Here is a 22,302-nt window from a genome sequence, read left to right as displayed (position 1 = left end):
TCTTAAAGGGATAGTTCAACATTTTGGCAAATTGGCCCATTGCCATAGTCCCTATAGTCATAGCAGTAGGTTCATTAACTTTAATTGTCGGTGCAAGCTATTTTTAGAACGGCGGAGCAGAGCGGCGAGCTGCTCAGAGCTATGCTACAGAGGCTAATGGGATTTCTTGGTTTCCCTCATCAAACTCATCAAATACACAATCCAACAACTCCAAAACGCTCTGGTGGACAAGTTGTGACCTGCACATTCACCACGCTATGAGATAATAACACAACGTTACCAGACAGAGTTGTTTTAGAGGGAAATTCATGCAAAACCGCTGATGCACGTTCCCATGGGGGGCAGTTTTTCATCAAGCAGTCTCTGCATTTACCTCTAAAACAACTCTGTCTGGTAACGTTCTGTTATTATCTCATAGCGTGGTGAAAAATAATGTTCTAAAAATAGCTTGCACTGACGATTAAAGGTAACGAACCTACTGCTATGACTATAGGGATTATGGCAATGGGCCAATTTGCCAAAATGTTGAACTATCCCTTTAACGCTGACTTCAGATCAGTGTAGAAATCGTCTCAGGGTCTGTGATTGATTGATTGATTGATTGATTACTGTCTGTAGTGTTAGAAAGTTAGTGCAACCCCCCCTCGCTCGCCCTCACTCTGATTCTTCATCCTTAGATCCAACACAAACTCCTCCGTGTTTAAAAAAAAAAAAAAAAAAGGCCCCGCCCACAACAAAAGTTACCATAGTGAGCATATTTTATTTGTTTTATATGTTGATTATTGATAATCTGGCTCTCTGTTCTAACAGGGTCTCAGGTTTTGTTTTAGCCCCGCCCACCCCCTGTCCCCACAAGTTGACCTGATTGGTTCCTTAGATTTTTATGACATATGAAACTCTTGACGGTCTGAATCTGTCACTTTCATAAGTCTAATATTATATAAAACATCACGTGGATCTTTCTCTCTCCCTCTCCCTCTCTCTCTCTCTGTTTTCTGTATTTCCTGTTCACTGTGTTTACGTCACTGGTTTCACTTCCTCAGCGTGAGGTTTGTTTGCCGTCACTGCCAAAAAAAAACCACTTTGTCGTTCACTGTGGGAGCATCAAGTGTCTTTTAATGTAAATAAACAATCATGTCTAATTAATTAATTAATTAATTAAAACACCAACAATCAGATCCATTCAGACTCGAGTCTCTGCGTTGTTTTCATTTTCAAACAGTTTCTTTATTGGTTTCATATCACGATAACACAAACCTGTAACACGTCAGCAGAGTTTTTTTTTTATCATAGTGGGATAAGAGAGAAAAAAGCAGAGCTCACTATTACACTTCAAAGCTATGGAGACTGTTCACACCGGTCGGTGTGTGGAGGAAAGCATGCATCTATAGTGTGTGTTTGTATGTATGAGAGAGCGGAGGGCTGTGTGTGTGTGTTGTACGTGACAGGAGGAAAGGGGGGGGGGGTCTCATTATAGGAGGTCAGGAGGTCATGTGACTGGGCGTGATCTTCACTGCAGGTTCAGGTTATAGAGAGAAACCCAGGTTTATCAGGCTGACACAGATTAACAAAGTTAAAGTCCGGATTAAGTCTGGTTCAGGATCCTGTTTTGTTGTTTTCTGTTAGATTTGGTAGGTGGTGTTTGGCACAAGCCTGACTTAAACTTGATTTCAAGTTTGATGGAAACTTGACTTGAGCCTAACTTAAACTGTATTTTAAATGTGATGGAAACTTGACTTGAGCCTGACCTAAACTTAACCTTAAGACTGACTTAAACTAGTCTTTTTGCCTTGCTTAAACTTTATTTTAAGCTTGATGGAAGCTTGACTTGAGCCTGACTTAAACTTGATTTCAAGTCTGACTTCAGCTTGATTTCAAGTTTGATGGAAACTTGACTTTAGCCTGACTTAAACTTGACTTTAAGCCTGACTTAAACTCAACTTTTAGCCTGACTTCTACTTGATTTTAAGCTTGATGGAAACTTGACTTGAGCCTGACCTAAACTTGACTTTAAGCCTGACTTAAACTCAACTTTTAGCCTGACTTCTACTTGATTTTAAGCCTGAAGCCTTGATTTCAAGTTGGATGGAAACTTGACTTGAGCCTGACTCAAGCTCGACTGTAAGCCTGACTTCTACTTGATCTGCACCTGTTGATGTTGATGTTTTTTGCCTGAGCAAACGGCCACAGTCGGCCAATCAGAAGAGTCTGATGATCACAAAATCAACGATCAACCAATCCTGGGTTTTTCAAAACAAGAGCATACAATTATTTAAGATGACTTCACACCAACCTAAAACTGCAGTTAGTCAGGTTATAGTTACCTGGATAACTTAATCTCTAGTCAGTGTGTTATCTGTGCATGTCAAACATAATATTTACAACAGTAATAATAACTCCTTCATATGCCTTTTATATATACTGTATATTTTTTTACAATAAGCGGTGGTGCTGGTTTCAAGTGCTGGCAGGAGTTTCTATGTATTTACCTCGCATTCGATACTATAAATAATCAACCATAAATACTGAATATTGATCATATTGATTCCACCTCCAGTCGTTCTCTGACCCTCCTGACGTCCTGACGAGCTCCAGTTATGTTGTAAACACCTCCAGATACAATGACTCGTGTTGCTGCTGCTGCTGCTACTGCTAGACTCCCACTCCATTAACCTCCTAAACCTTGGACCTCCGCTGGTCCACAGGTGTTTCCAGGTGTTACAGCAGCATCATCGTTATCATCATCATCACAAGAGCCAATAAGAACCGTGAGTAACCGTGTACCGTAAGTAGTGAATGAGTTATTTGTGAAATGTGACCTCCTCGGGTGGGTGCGAGGTCGTGTGTTACATTCAGGTTCAGTCCTTTTTATTTTTTGTTTTTACAAACTGACACAAAAAGGCAAAAAATCAATCAGCTTCATCTTTGGTGCGTCTGTTTTAACTGCTGATGAAGACGAAGACGAAGGTGTTTTTATTTCATACATTCACTGAACGGGAAAGTTTGCGTTGTGTTAGCTTCGTGTGACGTTTCTTTGTTTTTTAAGCTCTCAGGACCTGTGACCTCCCACCCCCCACCCACCCAACAAGGTGGGAGTGGTGGTGGTTGGCGGTGCTGGTGCTCAGGTATTAGCTCGGGGTGTGTTTGATGAATACTGCAGCGTGTCCCTGTGGCGGACGGTGCAGGTCTAAGGCAAAGAGAGAAGAGCCACTTTACTATTTAACAGCTGATAGGGCAAAAGGGTCGGGGGTTGGGGGGGTGTCCAAGACAAGGTGACAAGGTTCAACACAAGGCAGAGCTACTTTAAGAAGACCACCCTGGTTCCTCTCCAAAGAATGGCTCCTTTAGATGCAAACTTGAAGGTGCCTACAGACCCAAATAAAGTCTGGGTTGGCTTCCAGACTAAGTCCACAAGGAGAAGATGAAACCATCGCACAGACCTTCAAGAGGTTCTGCGAAGGGTCTCCATCATCCAGGTGGTACGCAGTGCTGAGACAATTCGTCATGACAGAACTCTTGGATCTCAACTTCAAGGATCTACAACCAACTCAACTTTCTCAAAGACCTTCAAGAAGCTTTTGTTGATGGAAACCTGATCTGGATTTGAAGGAGTTACAGTAAAACCACTTCTGACCAATGGGTTTCAATGAGAAGATTGATTTGCTGATCTTCTAAGGTCTATATCTGTATCATCGGGGTCTTTGGAGGCTTCAGGATGGAGACACCATCTTGGATCTCACCTTCAAGAACCTACAACCAACTCGACTTTCTCCAAGACCTTCAAGAAGGTTCAGCATCAGCTTTTGTTGATGGAAACCTGATCTGGATTTGAAGGAGTTACAATAAAACCACTTCTTACCAATGGGTTTCAATGAGAAGATGGATCTGCTGAGATCTTCTAAGGTCTATATATCTGGAGCATCGGGGTCTTTGGAGGCTTCAGGGTGGAGACACCACAGTCCAGACTCAGGACCTGTGTCGTGTCTTTGTCTTTAAAGCTCATGATGTTTCCTGTTATGTCACAGTGAATTCTTCCTGCTCGACAACAGGAAGTGTGCGGTTTTCGGACACACAGTGCCGTCTTTGTGTTGGGTTCGGACGACCGACGAGCCGCTCCGCCGTTCAAGGACTAAAGGCGCAGCACTGAGGGATTGTGGGTACAACAAGCAGCTGCTTTAAGCAAGGCAACGTGGAGGAGACCAGGCAGTGGTGTATCATCATGTAACACACTCTCTTTACGGGCCGCCAACACAACGCCGTCGACAGTACAACACAGACAACGACAACTCTCTCAGCATCTTGACATGAGTCTTTTAGAAACTGTTTCGCACTCAGACCAGGAGCCGGTTCCCAGAATCCCTCCACCATGTGTGGATCCAGACTGATCGATCAATTACAACCCGCAGCTATCAGACTCTAAAGGAAACAGTTAAGTGGTTCGGGCCGCCGGCCGGCCTGGTCTCCAAAATAAAAGCCTCTCTGGTTGAGGAACACACAGGAGTCTCTAAGAAAACGACGAATCGCCGTGAGCGCAGATACAAAAAGTTCAGCTACGTTATTAGGAAAAAGTTAAGTCGGGTACAAAGTGTAAAAAGAGCAGGCAAAGAGTGTAAACACACACACACACACACACACACTGAAGAGTATAGTCTAATAATAATAATAATACACGGTGCTACAGTACAAACACAGTAATATGTACAACCATCACAGCTTCTATTCAAACATCCTACAACTACAGCTGCTAACGTCACCTACACAGCTACTGGAAATCTTCTCCGCGAGGGTCGGCGACCTCGTTCTGACTTCGTCCTGTCAGCGTCACACCAACCTCTACACTCATCTACATCTTTATCTTATCTCTCATCCCATGGTGGCCAATCACAGGCCTCCGTTTGCTCCAGAGGCATCGTCACATCACGGCATCTCTAGGCTGTGATTGGCCGTGTCCCGATCCATTGATGCAACTATAATAGACTTTGCAATTTCAAAGGCTCCTACGTGGATGGATCTTTCTTTTCAAGGCCCAATCTTTCCAATGATTCATTGCATGTCGGCAATGAAAACAAAGTGTTGGGTTTCAACATAGCCCAATAGCGTTCAGCCACATGCCGCAACTCGTCTTCGTTGGACAAACTGTTTGTCTAGATTAAAACAAAGATTTTACCGCCACACAACTGTTTGGATCAAAGTAACACACATGAATCTGATGGCGGACGACTCAAATTTACCAGGATTGTCTCATTTTTACAACTGAACATTTTTCAACAATTCGTCCTTTAGGTATGAGCTTCACACAGGAAGCAGTTTTTGTCCCACTTTAAGGATTGGGGATTGTCATGTCATTGTACTAAACTTTTAATATTGTGCATCGTTATGATTCTGATTGAGCAAATCTTCAATCTTTTAATGTTTATAGTATATAAACTTAAGCCTGGTGTTGTTTCCCTCCAGTCTTCGATTGCACCAGCAAATCATTGGAGATCTTTTTGAAGGTTCTTGTCCAGGTCAAAGATCTCTCAGGATGTTGAATCTAGGTCGACCGGACTTCGTTGTAAATGTTTCCAAAAGTCTTTTACAGTTCTGGAGAAGCCTCTTGGATCAGAGGTGAAACATCTTCAAGAATCTTTACAACCAAGTCCAGATGATCTAGATTCAACCTTAGGGTTTTGGGTTTAAGCTACTGGGGAAAAAAGAAAAGGCATCATTCGGAGTCTTGAACGCTCCTTGAGTCCAATCAGGAGTCGCATGTTTGTGACGGCCACCATGGGATGAAGATCTTGCCCAGCTGTGCACACGCCGGCACCTCAATGCTAACACAATAAAAGACAAGTACAATCAACCAAACAAACAAACATCAGCTCGTCTGCAGCAGCTGCAGCATCTTCCAAACCAAACTTCCACTCGGGTTCCTCTCCGGGCTACAAGGTGCTGTGACGGGTCGACACCGAGGACGGTCGACCCGGTTCTAACGGCCGGAGATGGAGACGGAGAGAGAGAGAAAACGTAGACACTGTGCATGTTTAAGCTAAAAGGCTACAGAGGAGCTAACTCGACTAGCATCGTTTTTAATCCTACATAAAAGTGGCAATTCAGTATTTGACCTTTTCGTATTTAGGTGCTCTGAGCTTGAACTCCTTCTTCTTCTTTCTGTGGTTTGGGAAGAAGCTGACGGATCGGCACCGCTTCCTTTTTAAAGGTCAGTTGACAAAAAAAACAAACAAAAAAAGCATCATCATCAGGATATTTACAGTATAAAAAGCTGCAGACACAAACGTTGGGATGCCTTAAACTTGCCAAACGTCTCAATCTGAATAAGGCAACTTTTTGTTCACGAGGAGGAGGAAGAGACGACGCGATGATGTCGCAACACAAGTCACGTGGCGTTAAAAAAACAGCGGTGTGGAAAGCCGATAGTGACGCTTCTTCATCATCATCATAATCATCATCATCCACTGAACAAACATCATCGTCAAAGTGACAAGAACACATCGATCTAATCAATATCAGGAATATGTATTAGTGCGGTGGTTATGTGTCGTAACCCCGGTTCTGTGATAACGCGCCTGGGTCGTGTGATAAATAACAGGCTGCCGTGTGATGATGTGTGTGTGTCCGTCTACATTATCTTTGTCATTTTTTTTTTGCTACACATGTTGGCACAGGAACCTGTCGATCCACTTCAGATAAATACATAAATTAATAAATAAATAACGATCAATAACTGATAATCAGCCCCATGTTGACAGGAAGTGACACGCTCAGGGAGTCACAACCTTCTCCATCATTAGTCCAAGAAAAGAAAAACAATAACAAACAGTTGAGGTGTGTGTGCATGTGTGTGTGTGTGTGTCGCAGTTTCACTGGGTTACACGAGGTTTAGGATTTCCCACAATGCTCTCTGATTGGGCGATCAATTGGAAAACCATGCGACTCCGAGCAGCGGCGACACACACACACTTCCAGTTTTGTTGTTGTATTTCCAGTTGTTGTGTCAGAGACGAAACTAAAAAATGAAGTAGTACCATCACGCGCACACACACGTAGAGAGACGATGTGTTCACTGTTCACAGTAAAAAATTATGTTCACATTCAGTGTAGACATGCTACACAATAGACTGCAGCATGGCCGTGTGTGTGTGTGTGTGTGTGTGTTATGTGTGTGTGTGTGTCTGTGTGTATGTCTGTGTGTGTGTGTGTGTTACACAGCGTTCTCCTCAGTGGGAGGTTCAGCGTTGGGCGGCTCCAGCAGAGTCTGTTGGACTGACAAACAGAAAAAAAGACAGACATGAACATTTGCAAACAATTAATCTATATATATACTTTATATTCTTGTGTGTGTGAGAGAAGAGGAGAGAGGAGAAGTGAAAGTAAAGGAGAGAAGGGAAGGGATAAAGGAGAGCGGAAAGGAAAGAGGAGTAAGGACAGGAGAGGGGAGGGGAGAAAAGAGAGGAGAAGGGAAACGAGAAAGGAGAGAGGAGAAAAAAACTGAGAAAGGAGAGAGGAAATGAGAGAGGAGAGGAAAGGAGAGAGGAAAAGAGAGAGGAGAGGAAAGGGGAGAAATGACAGGAAAGAGGAGAGGAGAAGGGAAACGAGAAAGGTGAGGAGAGAGGAGAGGAGAAAAAACGAGAAAGGAGAGGAAATGAGAGAGGAGATAGGAAAGGAGAAAGGAAATTAGACAGGAGAGAGGAGAGGAAAGAGGAGGAGAGAGAAGGGAAAGAGAGGAAAAAGGAGTAAGGACAGGAGAGAGGAGGGGAGAAAAGAGAGGAGAAGGGAAACGAGAACGGAGAGAGGAGAAAAAAATGAGAAAGGAGAGAGGAAATGAGAGAGGAGAGAGGAGAGGAAAGGAGAGAGGAAATGAGAGAGGAGAAAGGGGAGAAATGACAGGAAAGAGGAGAGGAGAAGGGAAACGAGAAAGGTGAGGGGAGAGGAGAGGAGAAAAAACGAGAAAGGAGAGGAAATGAGAGAGGAGATAGGAAAGGTCCGGAGAAAGGAAATGAGACAGGAGAAAGGAAAGGAGAGAGGAGAGGAAAGAGGAGGAGAGAGAAGGGAAAGGAGAGTGGAGAGGAAATGGGAGAAAGGAAAGGAGAGAGGAGAGGAGAAATTAAAGAAGAAAGGAGAGCGGAGAGGAAATGGGAGAAAGGAAAGGAGAGAGGAGAAGGGAAACGAGAGAGGAGAAAAGAAAGGAAATGAGAGAGGAGGAAGGAAAGGAGAGGAGAGAGGAAAGGAAGGAGGAGAGAGGAGAAAGGAGAGGAGAAAGGAGAGGAGAGAGGAAAGGAAGGAGGAGAGAGGAGAAAGGAGAGGAGAGAGGAAAGGAAGGAGGAGAGAGGAGAAAGGAGAGGAGAAAGGAGAGGAGAGGAGGTGGTGTTCACCTTGTGGTTCTGTGGCCACCACGGCTTCAGGGTTTTCAGCCTTCACCATGTCGGTGTTCAGACTCTCTGTTCAACACAGAACGACACATGATGAGACGACCGATCAGAGTATTGATCATTATTGATTATTGATCATTGATTATTGATTATTGATCATTGATTATTGATCATTGATCATTGATCTCTTCTGATGACAGTGTCCTTACGCTGGAGACCGAAGCACAACTTCTTCTTCTGGTAGGAGATGTAGCTGCTGATCGCCCCGACCAGCGCCATGGCAACCGCACTGACGATCCCGGCGATGGTGCCGATCTCTGCTGTGGTTTCTGTGGAAACGCACACAATAATATATACACTCACTCACGCACTTAACCAGACCAGGAGGTTCATCTCTCTCATCTCCTCTCCTTTCCTTTATCCTCGCTCCTTTCCTTTCTCCTTTCTCCTTTCCTTTCTCCTTTCTCCTCTCCTCTCTCCTTTCCTTTCTCCTCTCTCATTTCCTCTATCCTCGCTCCTTTCCTTTCTCCTTTCTCCTCTCCTCACTCCTTTCTCCTCTCCTCTCTCCTTTCCTTTCTCCTCTCTCATTTCCTCTATCCTCGCTCCTTTCCTTTCTCCTTTCTCCTCTCCTCACTCCTTTCCTTTCTCCTTTCTCCTCTCCTCACTCCTTTCCTTTCTCCTCTCCTCTCTCCTTTCCTTTCTCCTCGCTCTTCTCATTACCTTTCCTCTCTCCTCCTTTCCTTTCTCCTCTCTCATTTCCTCTATCCCCGCTCCTTTCCTTTCTCCTCTCCTCTCTCCTTTCCTTTCTCCTTTCTCCTCTCCTCGCTCCTTTCCTTTCTCCTCTCCTCTCTCCTTTCCTTTCTCCTTTCTCCTCGCTCTTCTCATTACCTTTCCTCTCTCCTCCTTTCCTTTCCTTTCTCCTTTCTCCTCTCTCATTTCCTCTATCCTCGCTCCTTTCCTTTCTCCTCTCTCCTTTCCTTCCTCCTTCTCCTCTCTCCTTTCCTTTCTCCTCTCTCCTTTCCTTCCTCCTCTCTCCTTTCCTTTTCTCCTCTCTCCTCTCCTCTCTCCTTTCCCCTCTCCCCTTTCTTTTTCTCCTCTCTCCTCTCCTCTCTCCTTTCCCCTCTCCCCTTTCCTTTCTCCTCTCCTCTCCCCTTTCCTTTTCTCCTCTTTCCTTTCCTCTCTCCTTCCTTGCTCCTCTTCTCTCTCCTCTCGTCTCTCCTTTCCTTTCTCCTCTCTCTTTTCTCCTCTCTCCTTTCCTTTCTCCTCTCTTCTCCTTTCTCCTCTTCTCTATCCTCTGCTTTCTCCTTTCTCCTCTTCTCTCTCCTCTCCTCTCCTCTCTCATCTCCTTCCTCCTCTCTCCTTTCCTTGTTCCTTTTCTCTCTCCTCTCCTCTCTCCTTTCCTTTCTCCTCTCTTCTCTCTCCTCTCCTCTCTCCTTTCTCCTCTTCTCTCTCCTCTCCTCTCTCTTATCTCCTTTCCTTTCTCCTCTCTCCTCTCCTCTCCTTTCTCCTCTCTTCTTTCCTCTCTCCTCTCCTCTCTCGTCTTTCCTTTCCTTCTCCTTTCTATCCTCCTCTCTCCTTTCCTTTCTTCTCTCTTCTCTCCTCTCTCCTTTCCTCCCTCCTTTCCTTTCTCCTCCCCTATTTCCTCTGTCCACTCTTCTTTCCTCTCTCCTTTCCTCTCCTCTCCCCATTCCTCGCTCCTCTCCTTTGCTCTCTCCTCTCCTTTGCTCTCTCAGCTCAGACAGACACACACACATCTGGATGGACCGTCTGAACCGTCACCACGGTAACAAGGACGGACGGACACCCACCTCCACTACGGTCGTCGTACTGGTCGATCTGGTCTCCGTCTCCACCTGCAGCTCCACCTGTCCACACACAACACACACACACACACACACACACACACACACACACACACACACACACACACACACACACACAACACACACACACACACACACACACACATCACAACACACACACACACACACACAAAGATTACCAGATCAGACCAGGAGGTTAATCTTTAACATGTCTTCTCTCCTCTGTCATTTCTCCTTTCCTCCCTCCTCTCTTCTTTCCTTTCTCCTTCCCTCGTTCCTCTTTCCTTTCTCCTTCCCTCCCTCCTCTGTCCTCTTTCCTTTCCTCCCTCCTCTCTTCTTTCCCCTCTGCTCTCTCTTCTTTCCTCTCTCCTTCCATCCCTCCTCTCTCCTTCCCTCCCTCCTCTCTCCTTTCTCCTTCCCGTCTTCTTTTTCTTTCCTCTCTCCTTCCCTCCCTCCTCTCTCCTTTCCTATCTCCTCTTTCCTTTTCTCCCTCCTCTCTTCTTTCCTTTCTCCTTCCCTCCCTTCTCCTATTTCCTTTCCTCCCTCCTCTTCCCACTCTCCTTCCCTCCCTCCTCTCTCCTTTCCTCCATCCTCTCTTCTTTCCTATCTCCTCTTTCCTTTTCTCCCTCCTCTCTCCTTTCCTCCATCCTCTCTTCTTTCCTATCTCCTCTTTCCTTTTCTGCCTCCTCTAATAATAATAATAATAATGAATTTTATTTGTAATGCACTTTATATTGAGCAAACAATCTCAAAGTGCTACATAAGAAAAAAAAAAAAAAAAAAAGGTAAGAGTTAAAATTTGGAGAGAGAACGTCTCCCCAAAGGAAACAACTAATGAAAGGCTTTTTTAAAAAGGTAGGTTTTTAGGCCTTTTTTAAAAGTGTCCAGGGTCAGTGGTGCTCTCAGGTGGTCAGGGAGAGCATTCCAAAGACAGGGAGCGGCGTGGCAGAAAGCTCTGTCTCCCATGGTTCGGAGTTTGGTCCTTGGGATCTGCAGGAGGTTTGCCTGACCGGAGCGGAGGTGTCGTGAAGTGGGCTGAGGGGTGATTAGCTCCTTCAGATAGATAGGAGCATTACCATGGAGGCACTGGTGAGTCAGTAGGGAGACCTTATATTCAATCCTGAATGAGACAGGGAGCCAGTGGAGGGATTTGAGAATTGGTGTGATGTGGTCAAATTTCCGTGTCCTTGTAAGGATCCGGGCAGCACAGTTTTGAATGTATTGGAGTTTTTGGATGTTTTTGTTGGAGATCCCGGCAAGAAGAGCATTACAGTAGTCCAGCCTGGTGGAGACAAAGGCGTGGACGAGTTTTTCTGCATCTGGGAGAGAGAGTGATGGACGGAGTTTTGCAATGTTTTTTAGGTGGTAAAAAGAGTTTTTGCAAAGCTGTTTGATGTGAAGTTCAAAGGTCAGGTGGGGGTCCATTATTACACCAAGGTTGGTGACTGATGGAGAAAGGTGGATGTCGTGGCCGGCGAAGGTGATACTGGTAATGGCGGATGACCGGGTCTGATGTGGGGTGCCGATGAGAATGGCTTCGGTTTTTGAACTGTTAAGCTGCAGAAAATTCTCCTTCATCCACGCCTTTGTCTCCTCCAGGCAGGTGGTGAGTGTGGAAGATGGCAGGGTGTCAGAGGATGCTGGGTTGATTTTGAAATAAAGTTGGGTGTCATCAGCATAGCAATGGAAAGATATTCCATGCCGGCTGATGACACGGCCAAGGGGAAGCATGTAGACAGTGAAAAGGGTGGGTCCGAGGACTGACCCTTGGGGGACACCACAGGAGACGGGCTTCTCCCAGGGAGACGTATTCAGTTCTGTTAGTGAGATAGGAGGTAAACCAGTTGAGAGTTGAGTCAGATAGTCCGATGGTGGAGTGTAGGCGATGGAGGAGAATGTGGTGGTCAACCGTATCAAAAGCTGCAGTGAGATCAAGGAGAATGAGCAGGGATGGTGGGCCAGCATCAGCTGACATCAGTAGGTCGTTAGTGACCCTGGCCAGGGCAGTTTCCGTGCTGTGGCCAGGGCGGAAACCAGACTGAAATTTTTCAAACATGTTGTTTGTTTGAAGGTGATCATGAAGTTGGGCAGCAACTACCTTTTCCAGCACTTTTGAAAGGAACGGGAGATTTGAGATAGGTCTGTAGTTAGCAAGCACTTCCGGGTCAAGGCTGGGTTTTTTAAGGAGTGGTTTAATGACTGCAGTTTTCAGGGCAGATGGGATGTGGCCAGTCTGAAGGGAGCAGTTGATGATTTTAGTAATCATGGGACTTATGGCAGAGGTGTGTGTTTTTATCAAAGCGACTAAGCGATTTCCTCTCTCCTTTCCTATCTCCTCTTTCCTTTTCTCCCTCCTCTTCCCACCCTCCTCTCTTCTTTCCTATCTCCTCTCTCCTTTCCTATCTCCTCTATTCTTTCCATCTCCTCTTTCCTTTCCTCCCTCCTCTCTCCTGTCGTCCCTCCTCTCTTCTTTCCTATCTCCTCTCCTTTCCTCCTTCCTCTCTTCTTTCCTATCTCCTCTTTCCTTTTCTGCCTCCTCTCTCCTTCCCTCCCCCCTCTATCCTATTTCCTTTCCTCCCTCCTCTTCCCACTCTCCTTCCCTCCCTCCTCTCTCCTTTCCTCCATCCTCTCTTCTTTCCTATCTCCTCTTTCCTTTTCTCCCTCCTCTCTCCTTTCCTCCATCCTCTCTTCTTTCCTATCTCCTCTCTCCTTTCCTCCATCCTCTCTTCTTTCCTATCTCCTCTTTCCTTTTCTCCCTCCTCTCTCCTTTCCTATCTCCTCTTTCCTTTTCTCCCTCCTCTTCCCACCCTCCTCTCTTCTTTCCTATCTCCTCTATTCTTTCCATCTCCTCTTTCCTTTTCTCCCTCCTCTTCCCACCCTCCTCTCTTCTTTCCTATCTCCTCTCTCCTTTCCTCCTTCCTCTCTTCTTTCCTATCTCCTCTTTCCTTTTCTGCCTCCTCTCTCCTTCCCTCCCCCCTCTATCCTATTTCCTTTCCTCCCTCCTCTTCCCACTGTCCTTCCCTCCCTCCTCCTCTCCTCTCCTCTCATCACATCACACACACACACACACATCAGTGTCCGTGCAGAAATCCAACATACAACACACGTGACCCTGATGATGTCATACATGTACGTACCTCTGCCCTTGTCCGGTTTGTAGTTGGCGTCTTTACCGACGTCGGCCAGGTCGCTGTCGGAGAACGCACCTGCAGCGAGGACAGAGACCGAGTCAGTGTGTGTGTGTGTGTGTGTGTGTGTGTGTGTGTGTGTGTGTGTGTGCGTGTGCGTGTGCGTGTGCGTGTGCGTGTGTGTGTGTGTGTGTGTCACTAAGCTCCACCCACCTCCCTGTCCCTTGTTCTTGTCTTTTCCTCCGATGTCGTTCTTCGGGTCCAGAGCGTCGGACAGATCGAACTCATCAGCAGCTGTGGTTAGAGGACACACACACACACACACACACAGTCAGGACGTCACTTTAAAAGGGATAGTTCAACTTTTTGGCAAATTGGTCCATTGCCATAATCCCTATAGTCATAGCAGTAGGTTCGTTACCTTTAATTGTCGGTGCAAGATATTTTAAGAACGGCGAAGCAGAGCGGCGAGCTGCTCAGAGCTATGCTACAGAGGCTCATGGGATTTCTTGGTTTCCCTCATCAAACTCATCAAATACACAATCCAACAACTCCACAACGCTCTGGTGGACAAGTTGTGACCTGCACATTCACCACGCTATGAGATAATAACACAACGTTACCAGACAGAGTTGTTTTAGAGGGAAATGGAGAGTCTGCTTGATGAAAAACTGTCCCTGAAGGCAACGCGCATCAGCGGTTTTGCATGTTTTTCCCTCTAAAACAACTCTGTCTGGTAACGTTGTGTTATTATCTCATAGCGTGGTGAATGTGCAGGTCACAACTTGTCCACCAGAGCGTTGTGGAGTTGTTGGATTGTGTATTTGATGAGGGAAACCAAGAAATCCCATTAGCCTCCGTAGCGTAGCTCTGAGCAGCTCACGGCTCTGCTCCGCCGTTCTAAAAATAGCTTGCACCGACAATTAAAGGTAACGAACCTACAGCTAAGACTAAAGGGATTATGGCAACTCAGATGTTCAGACTGCACCTGAACGCACCGTGAGCAGACCTGCTGCTGTCAGTCTGCTGCCTTCATGCTGACGTCAGCACACACACACACGCACACACACACTCGGCGGTCTGGTTTCACTGCTGCGGTCTCTCCTCTCTGTGACTCCACGACTTCAATTTCTACACTGAGCTTTAAACCTGTTGTTTCTTTTCTCAATAACAGATTTAATGTTTCTAAATTCCTACTGAACACAAACTGCTCACACACAGAAACACTGGGAATAAGGAGAGTTTTTCTAATGAGACTTAAAGAGTTTTAATTTATTAATTCCTTATATTCACTGTATAATCACTTAGTTGATTGTTAATTTTCCTACTCATTTTTGTTATCATTTAATTGTTCCTTATTTTTTTTGCCTTTATTTGTAACAATTTGGTTTTTGATTATTTAGTGTAGTTTAGTTTAGTTTAGTTTATTATTACAGGACAGTGTACAATACCATTAATCAATTTTAGAACAAAGAAGAGATGGTTGTACCAGATTTAGCCACTAGGGCTAATTTCCATCTGTAGTCCCAACATAAAACTCACAATACAAATCACAATAAAATACAGATCGCAGAAAAATACAGATTACAGTAAAATACAGGAGAAACCCAAGACATAGAACGACACAGGTGAACTCTTGGACGGCACAGAGGCAACACTATTATGTTCTTCATGTATTTCAAACCTCTCCTTCACACATCCCAATCATAATTATAACTGTTTATATTATTTTAAAGAGACCCCGAGGAGTTTGCTTTTGGTTATAAAAGAGTCTCATATTAATGTGGATGAATCTACGTAACGTTACCCACTTGTTAATGGGTCAATTTTCCATAAATACATCGTTTTGTCTTTATCGTTATTTTGTTTTTATTATTATTAGTGGTCGGCTCGCCCAGCATTTTTCCTAGTTTCATGGGAATAACGCCGCCGGATCGCTAGTTAGCATCGTTTATGGTCGGAGCTACGACGGTATCTGATCGTCTTCCAACCTCCGACTTTCATTCTTGATCAATGAAAACATTCTTGGCAAATGTTTTTTTTTTGACAGTTTCTCCATCAACTTTTTTTTTACGGGAACATCTGGATTTCTGCTCACCTGGTTTGGGTTTGGGTTTGACGGTGCCCTTGGGGGCCGCCGGGGCCTTGGGTGGGGCCTTGGGCGGAGGCTTGGTGGTGGTGGTGGTGGTGGTGGTTTCAACGACTTTAGGTGTGTCATCAAAGTCAAGACCTGCAGAGAAAACACATGTGAATATGAAGAGTTGTAATTTATCTTATTATATATTATAGGATATGAACAGTTACTGTACAGTGAACGCATCTTGTGCTCACCTATATCTCCTTCTGGTATCGGTGGACGTGGAGCAGGGGTTACTATGGAAACAGATTAATTATGTATTAATTTAAACAATTCAGAGAGTTTAGATCAAATATTTCTGATAACAGGGTATATACAGGAATCGTGAAGTTAATTTTAATACCTTTTTAAGACTTTTTCAAGACCGTCAATATTTTCCAATACCTCACCACCACTTCAAGCTGCAACCATTTACATCAGTGACACTTTTAACTCAACAGTTTTAGTTTGTGATAAAGACTATAGACCACTATGATACAACAGAATTCAAAATAGGCTGGGATAATAAATAAAAGGCAAAGTTTATTAAAAAAAAACAAAAAAAACATTGCTCCACTCTCAAAAAACAAAAACAATCATCTCTTTTCTTTTTTATGTACCGGTTCATCTTTGTTTTTTAATAAAATGAATAAATTCACACACTTTTACAATGTTTTTTAGGACTCAAACTCTTGGACAGCCAATTCAGAAAAAAATACCCTCAAAATTTAAGACTTTATAAAGTCGTGAGAAGACTTTTTAATACTTTTTAAGGGTCTTAATTTTCCCAAAATTGATTTATCACCTTTTAATACTTTTCAAGACCCCGCGGATACCTTGGATAAAAAAAAAAAAAATTAACTGAGTGTCTTTGAAGGCATCTTTAGACGCCACTGGTTTCCATTCATTTCTATAAGATGTGAATCTCAACCAACAGCTGCTGCCGAGGTCACCTGCACATCTGCACAGGTGAGGTCGTTACAGATGTGGCGGAGCACCGAGGTGTCAGTCAAACACATCTGGCTACGCCCCCTCAGGTGAACAGGTGAGTGTGTGTTGTGTTGTCCAGGTAACTTACAGGGCGGGTTGTCGTCGTTGCCCAGAGCATCGGCCAGGTCCAGGCCCTGAGACAGGACTGGAGAGAGGAGAGAGGAGGGAGGAGGGAGGAAAGGAGGGAGGAAGGAGAGAGGAGGGAGGGAAGGAAGGAGGAAAAAGGAGAGAGGAAAGAAGAAAGGAGGGATGGAAGGAGAGTGGAAAGATGAGAGAGGAGATATGAAAGGAAAGAGGAGGGAGGGAAGGAGAGAGGAGATAGGAAAGAAGAAAGGAAAGGAAGGAGGAGAGAGGAGGGAGGAAAGGAGAGAGGAGGGAGGGAAGGAGAAAGGAAAGGAAAGAGGAGGGAGAAAAGGAGAGACGAAAGGAAAGAGGAGGGAGAAAAGGAGAGAGGAAAGAAAAAGAAGACGGGAAGGAGAAAGGAAAGGAAAGAGGATGGAGGGAAGGAGAGACGAAAGGAAAGAGGAGGGAGAAAAGGAGAGAGGAGGGAGGGAAGGAGAGAGGAGGGATGGAAGGAGAGAGCAGAGGGGAAAGGAGAGAGGAGGGAGGAAAGGAAAGAGGACAGAGGGGGGAGGGAAGGAGAGAGGAGGGAGAAAAGGAAAGAGGAGATAGGAAAGATGAGAGGAAGGAGGAAAGGAGATAGGAAAGAAGAGAGGAGGGAGGACAGGAGAGAGGAGATAGGAAAGGAGGGAGGAAAGGAGAGAGGAGATAGGAAAGAAGAGAGGAGATAGGAAAGGAGAGAGGAGATAGGAAAGAAGAGAGGAGGGAGGGAAGGAGAGTGGGAAGAGGAGGGAGGAAAGGAAAGAAGAGAGGAGGAAGAAAAGGAAAGAGGAGGGAGGAAGGGAGAGAGGAGATAGGAAAGGAGAGAGGAGGGCGAAAAGGAAAGAGGAGAGAGGAAAGAAGAGAGGAGGGAGGACAGGAGAGAGGAGTGGAGGGAGGAAAGGAGAGAGGAGATAGGAAAGGAAAGAGGAGATAGGAAAGAAGAGAGGAGAGAGGAAAGAAGAGAGGAGGGAGAAAAGGAAAGAGGAGATAGGAAAGGAGGGAGGAAAGGAGAGATGAGATAGGAAAGAAGAGAGGAGGGAGGGAAGGAGAAAGGAAAGAAGAGAGGAGGGAGAAAAGGAAAGAGGAGATAGGAAAGGAGGGAGGAAAGGAGAGATGAGATAGGAAAGAAGAGAGGAGGGAGGGAAGGAGAAAGGAAAGATGACAGAGGAGAGGGGAGAGGGGAAAGAAAAAATGGACATGTTAATGATTAACCTCCTGGTCTGATCTGGTAAAATCTGTGTGTGTGTGTGTGTGTGTGTGTGTGTGTGTGTGTGTGTCGGTCCACTGGTCAGCTGACCTCGTCCCGGCTGCAGCCAGACGAGGACGAGGCCCCAGGAAACTAATCCTCTGGACCCGAGTCCAGATGATTTAACCAGAGCGACACAAAGAGACAAACAAAACCCCGATAACCTCACCGCGCGTGTGTGTGTGTGTGTGTGTGTGTGTGTGTGTGTGTGTGTGTGTGTGTGTGTGTGTGGTTCACCAGCAGCTTCATCTCTTTGATATAAATGACGCGTCACTAAAATGAACTGATAAACAACAAAAAAACTAAAAAGTGGAATTAAAAAAGCAAATAAAAGAATCAATAATGAACATTTGGACAAATAAAAATGAATAAATAATATATATTGTATCATCATATCATATATTTATATTTCTTATTTTTGACCAAACCTTCAATCAATCAGAGTTAAAATCAATAGTATTGTCACTTTGGTTATTATTAATCCTAATTATGAGTTTCTAAACCTGTTCTTAGTCTAAAATAAAACAGACAACTTCAACTGTGACTTTATAAAAACATATTTACATGAGATAAAGTTGTTTTAAAGGAAATTAAATGAAGCGGTGAATTAAAACAGCATCATGAAACTTTAATTACATCCTGCTCCACTCAGACTACAGACCACTTCAGGTCACAGACTGAGAGAAAACATCAACCATTAGTGTGAAATTTGGTCCTAAAATCTTGAGTAATGGCTCAAAAACCGGTTTATGAGGTCAAACGGAGTTGTTTTAGAGGTAAATTCATGCAAATCCCATAATGAGCCTCCGTAGCGTAGCTCTGAGCAGCTCGCGGCTCTGCTCCGCCGTTCTAAAAACAGCTTGCACCGACAATTAAAGGTAACGAACCTACTGCTATGACTATAGGGATTATGGTAATGGGCCAATTTGCCAAAAATGTTGAACTATCCCTTTAAAAGGAGAAGATACAGCGAAGTTGCTATCGATCCAGGTTTATAAGCTCCGCCCTCTGGCCTGTGATTGGACCGTTGCTTTTTCATTTGCACATGCATCATAGCGTTGAAAATTCAGGTCATAATTAAAAACAAAAGGTTGATTCATTATCATTTAACATTTGTTTTCTGTAAAATTGTGTCAGTAAATTTGTATTTAAGCAACAAAAAAAAAAAAAAAAGTGTTATCTGACTTTATTTCAGTGGTTGATTTTTTGATCTTCCACAGAGTTAATGTCATTTATAAAAAGAAACTAAGTTAAATATCAAAAGTAAAAGTGATTTTACTGGGCTGGATGGATATTATTACATTATGTTAGCTGGTTGGAGGTTGAGTGAGTTGTAGTTTAATGTGTAAACTGTTTTAGATTTGACGCTGATCTTGTGTTTTTTGCGTAAACTCATAACGTGTGAAGTTAAGTAAATATAGAAATCAGATGAATACGTTGCAGATAGAAACATATAAATGCTCTTTGTGACTCTGCAGCAGCAGCACTCATCAATCAGCAGCAGGTCGATGCTGAGCCGTCACTCAGCTGCATCAACTACATTAACTACATTAACTACATTAACTACATTAGCTGCGTTAACCACAGCTTCAAAAGGTTTGTTGAGGACAGCTTCGCCCCGAAACCTGAGATTTCTACCTCATCTCTTCACCTTAGATTCACACACACACACACATAGACATAATTAAATGACCTACATGTAAATATGAAATCGTCCCCTTGGCTTCGAGAGGCAAAATTAATTCACATTTACTTCATTTGCATAATAAGATCTGCATCACAGCTCTGCACTCGCCAACTGTGACCATGACAGGAAACAGATTTTCATATTCATGACTGCAGCATTTCACACAAGTACTGAAGGAAACACATATATAGTAGGCTATATAGTATACAGCTCTGGAAAAAAACTAAGAGACCACTCCCAAAATGATCGGTTTCTCTGGTTTTACTATTTGCTGATTGATGAGTGTTGCTGCAGAGTCACAAAGTGCATTTACTATGTTTCTATCTGATCTGATGTTACTGCAACGTATTCATCTGATTTCTATATTTATGTGTTTGATCAACTAACGACAACATTTCTCCCAAAATTGAAATAAAAATATAGCCATTTAGAGCTTTTATTGGCTGAAAATGACTAAACTACTGTAGTCTAAATAACAAAAAATAACCTTGAATAATAATAATGCAAAGAAAACATGTTCATATTTATTCCTAAACAACACAGCAAGAATACATTTTTAACTCAGGAAGAGTTTATGAATCAGTTTTTTTTGTGGGATACTAATGTCGATGTTTAATCCCAGCAGCAGTGGTTTTTATTTATAATCTTCCTATAATAAAACCAGATGTGGCCAGATGTGGTTCAGGTGATGACCTCATCAGTGTCTCATTAAGCAGAACGAGTTGTGTTTGTGTCGGTGTTTAAAAAAGAAAAGAAAAGAACGACTGTCATACATGTAGAGATGCTTTTAAGAAACATTTGTGAACGTGGTCTCTTATTTTTTTTTTCTAGAGCTGTATATACACAATGATATAATATAATATAATATAATATACAGTATGTAATGATATAATAATAATAATAATATTTCATGTAGAGATAAGATAAGATAATAAAAAAAGAGAAGTAGATCAATGCAGAGTTGCTGAGGTCATTACTCCACGTGGTAATTGCCAGTCTTCAGTGTGTGTGTGTGTGTGTGTGTGTGTGTGTGTGTGTGTGTGTGTGTGTGTGTGTGTGGGTGTGTGTGTGTGTGTTATAAAGGGTGAGGTGCAGACACACACACACACACACACAGATCTATACACACGTGTTAACAGCAGCTTTAACTTTCCCATCCACCCTCAGCCAGAGTGACATCATGTGCAGCTGCAGCCAGACAGGTCAGTGTGGGTGGTGCCACCTCATCTCATCCCTCACTCAGCCACCACCTAACAACTGTCTAATAACCAATATATCGATTAAATATAGGCTATCGACCTATATTATTATTTAAAACATATCACGGGGGAGTCTGCTGCAGCTGTTTAACATGGATGATGAGCACATCTGGAGCAAATGGAGCCTCGGTGATGGATTAATGAATTAATTAATTGATGGAATGAGCGGTGTGGTAAAATGCGACCACGTGGCTATGGAGGTGATTATTATAGGGGTAGTGTGGGTGTGGGATGTGGAGGCTGCGTGTTTTCCAGGCCCACGGTAGCCAGGCCTTCACAAAAAAACAAAAAAAAAAAGAAAAGTGCAGCACAAAAGGCAGCAGCAGCAGAGCGTGTGGATGTGACAAAGCCGCACTGAGCTACCTACCTTCCAGCGGCAGCAGCAGCAGCAGCAGCAGGCTCACGGTCCACGCAGCAGGCCGCCGTGGAGAGGAGGGAGAAGAAAGAGGAGAAGAGAGAGAAGAAGCCATGACCCACGCAAATGAAAGTCCACAGTCCAGTCAGTCCACTACAGTCAGTCCGCAACACACGCAGCGAGGCGAGGGGAGCAGAGGCCGGTCAGGTCCCGTTAGTCTGGCTGCTGTCTGGGAGGGAGGAGGAGGGAGGGAGAGCCGCAGTCAAGGCGTTCACTACGGCGCACGGAGACACGCCCACACCGCACAGAGCCGCTTCCGGGCAGGCCTTTCACAATAAAGTGAGATGCCGCTCACAGAGGAAACCGCAGTTGTTTAGTTACAGCTCCTTCAAAATAAAGGTAAATGTTTTTTTTTATTTTATTTATTTTTTATTAAAGCTCCATAAAGTATCAAGGTAGATGTTTGGATTAAAGCTCCTTCAAAATAAAGGTAGATGGGTTTTTTTTTATATTAAAGCTCCATAGTAGCTACTGTAGGTCTATAAAAGTAAACTAGATGTTTGTATTAAAGCTCCTTCAAAATAAAGGTAGATGGGTTTTTGTTGTTTTTTAATTAAAGGTTCATACAGTAAAGACGTTTGGATTAAAAATAAATGCTGTTTCAGTTAAAGCTCCTCCAGTAGTAGATGTTGGTACTAAAGCTCTTTCAAAATAAAGGTAGATGATTGTATTAAAGCTCCTTCAAAATAAAGGTAAATGTTTTTGTTTGTTTTTTAAATTAAAGCTCCTTCAAAATAAAGGTAGATGTTTAAAGCTCCTTCAAAATAAAGGTAGATGAGGGTTTTTTTTATATTAAAGCTCCATACTGTAAGCCTATAAAAGTAAGCTAGATGTTTGTATTAAAGCTCCTTCAAAATAAAGGTAGATGGGTTTTTGTTGTTTTTTAATTAAAGGTTCATACAGTAAAGGTAGACGTTTGGATTAAAGCTCCTTCAAAATAAATGCTGTTTCAGTTAAAGGGATAGTTCACCCTAGAACGATATTTCGCTCATTATCTACTCACCCTCATGTGGACTAAGGGCTGGGAGAAGTTTCAGAGTCCACCGTCCCTTCTCTGAGTTACAGGGGGTCTTGGCGTAGCAGTGCATTTCAATGCCACGGTTGCAAAGGGACACCAGAGCTCTTCGTAAAAAAACACACACAAAAAAACATCCAAATACCTCCATG

The 22,302-nt window shown here is 43.8% G+C and overlaps 1 protein-coding gene across 2 annotated transcripts; it reads right to left on the bottom strand.

The window, feature by feature from the left end:
• Nucleotides 1–987: 987 nt before the first annotated feature.
• On the bottom strand, nucleotides 988–21,279 carry cd99l2 (CD99 molecule-like 2). 2 transcript variants are annotated; one of them, XR_015034307.1, is made up of 11 exons: nucleotides 21,088–21,279; nucleotides 16,515–16,571; nucleotides 15,652–15,693; nucleotides 15,419–15,550; nucleotides 13,534–13,614; nucleotides 13,330–13,398; nucleotides 10,178–10,234; nucleotides 8,579–8,698; nucleotides 8,373–8,438; nucleotides 1,650–7,263; nucleotides 988–1,604 (listed from the first exon to the last, which is right to left on the bottom strand). XR_015034307.1 is itself a non-coding variant. In XM_085760170.1 (10 exons), exons 1-10 carry the CDS (start codon nucleotides 21,188–21,190, stop codon nucleotides 7,202–7,204), a joined length of 789 nt encoding a protein of 262 aa, XP_085616296.1. In that variant the 5' UTR covers nucleotides 21,191–21,279; the 3' UTR covers nucleotides 988–7,201. The 2 variants fall into 2 exon arrangements, 1 of the variants encoding a protein (XP_085616296.1); XM_085760170.1 differs by having other exon boundaries at nucleotides 988–7,263.
• Nucleotides 21,280–22,302: the final 1,023 nt, after the last annotated feature.

Source organism: Trachurus japonicus, chromosome 18 (genome assembly GCF_045865225.1).
Source record: "Trachurus japonicus isolate A0001 chromosome 18, Traja_1.0".
Taxonomy (NCBI): Eukaryota; Metazoa; Chordata; class Actinopteri; order Carangiformes; family Carangidae; genus Trachurus; species Trachurus japonicus.
This window is presented reverse-complemented; position numbering and strand designations above follow the sequence as displayed.

Excerpts from the sequence above, each read along its gene's own strand:
- cd99l2 (XM_085760170.1), bottom strand. The coding sequence starts at position 21,190 with ATGGCTTCTTCTCTCTCTTCTCCTCTTTCTTCTCCCTCCTCTCCACGG. Across the intron at positions 16,572-21,087 it reads GCTGCTGCTGCCGCTGGAAG|TCCTGTCTCAGGGCCTGGAC; the intron begins GTAGGTAGCTCA and ends TCCTCTCTCCAG. Across the intron at positions 13,615-15,418 it reads CAAACCCAAACCCAAACCAG|CTGCTGATGAGTTCGATCTG; the intron begins GTGAGCAGAAAT and ends CTCTAACCACAG.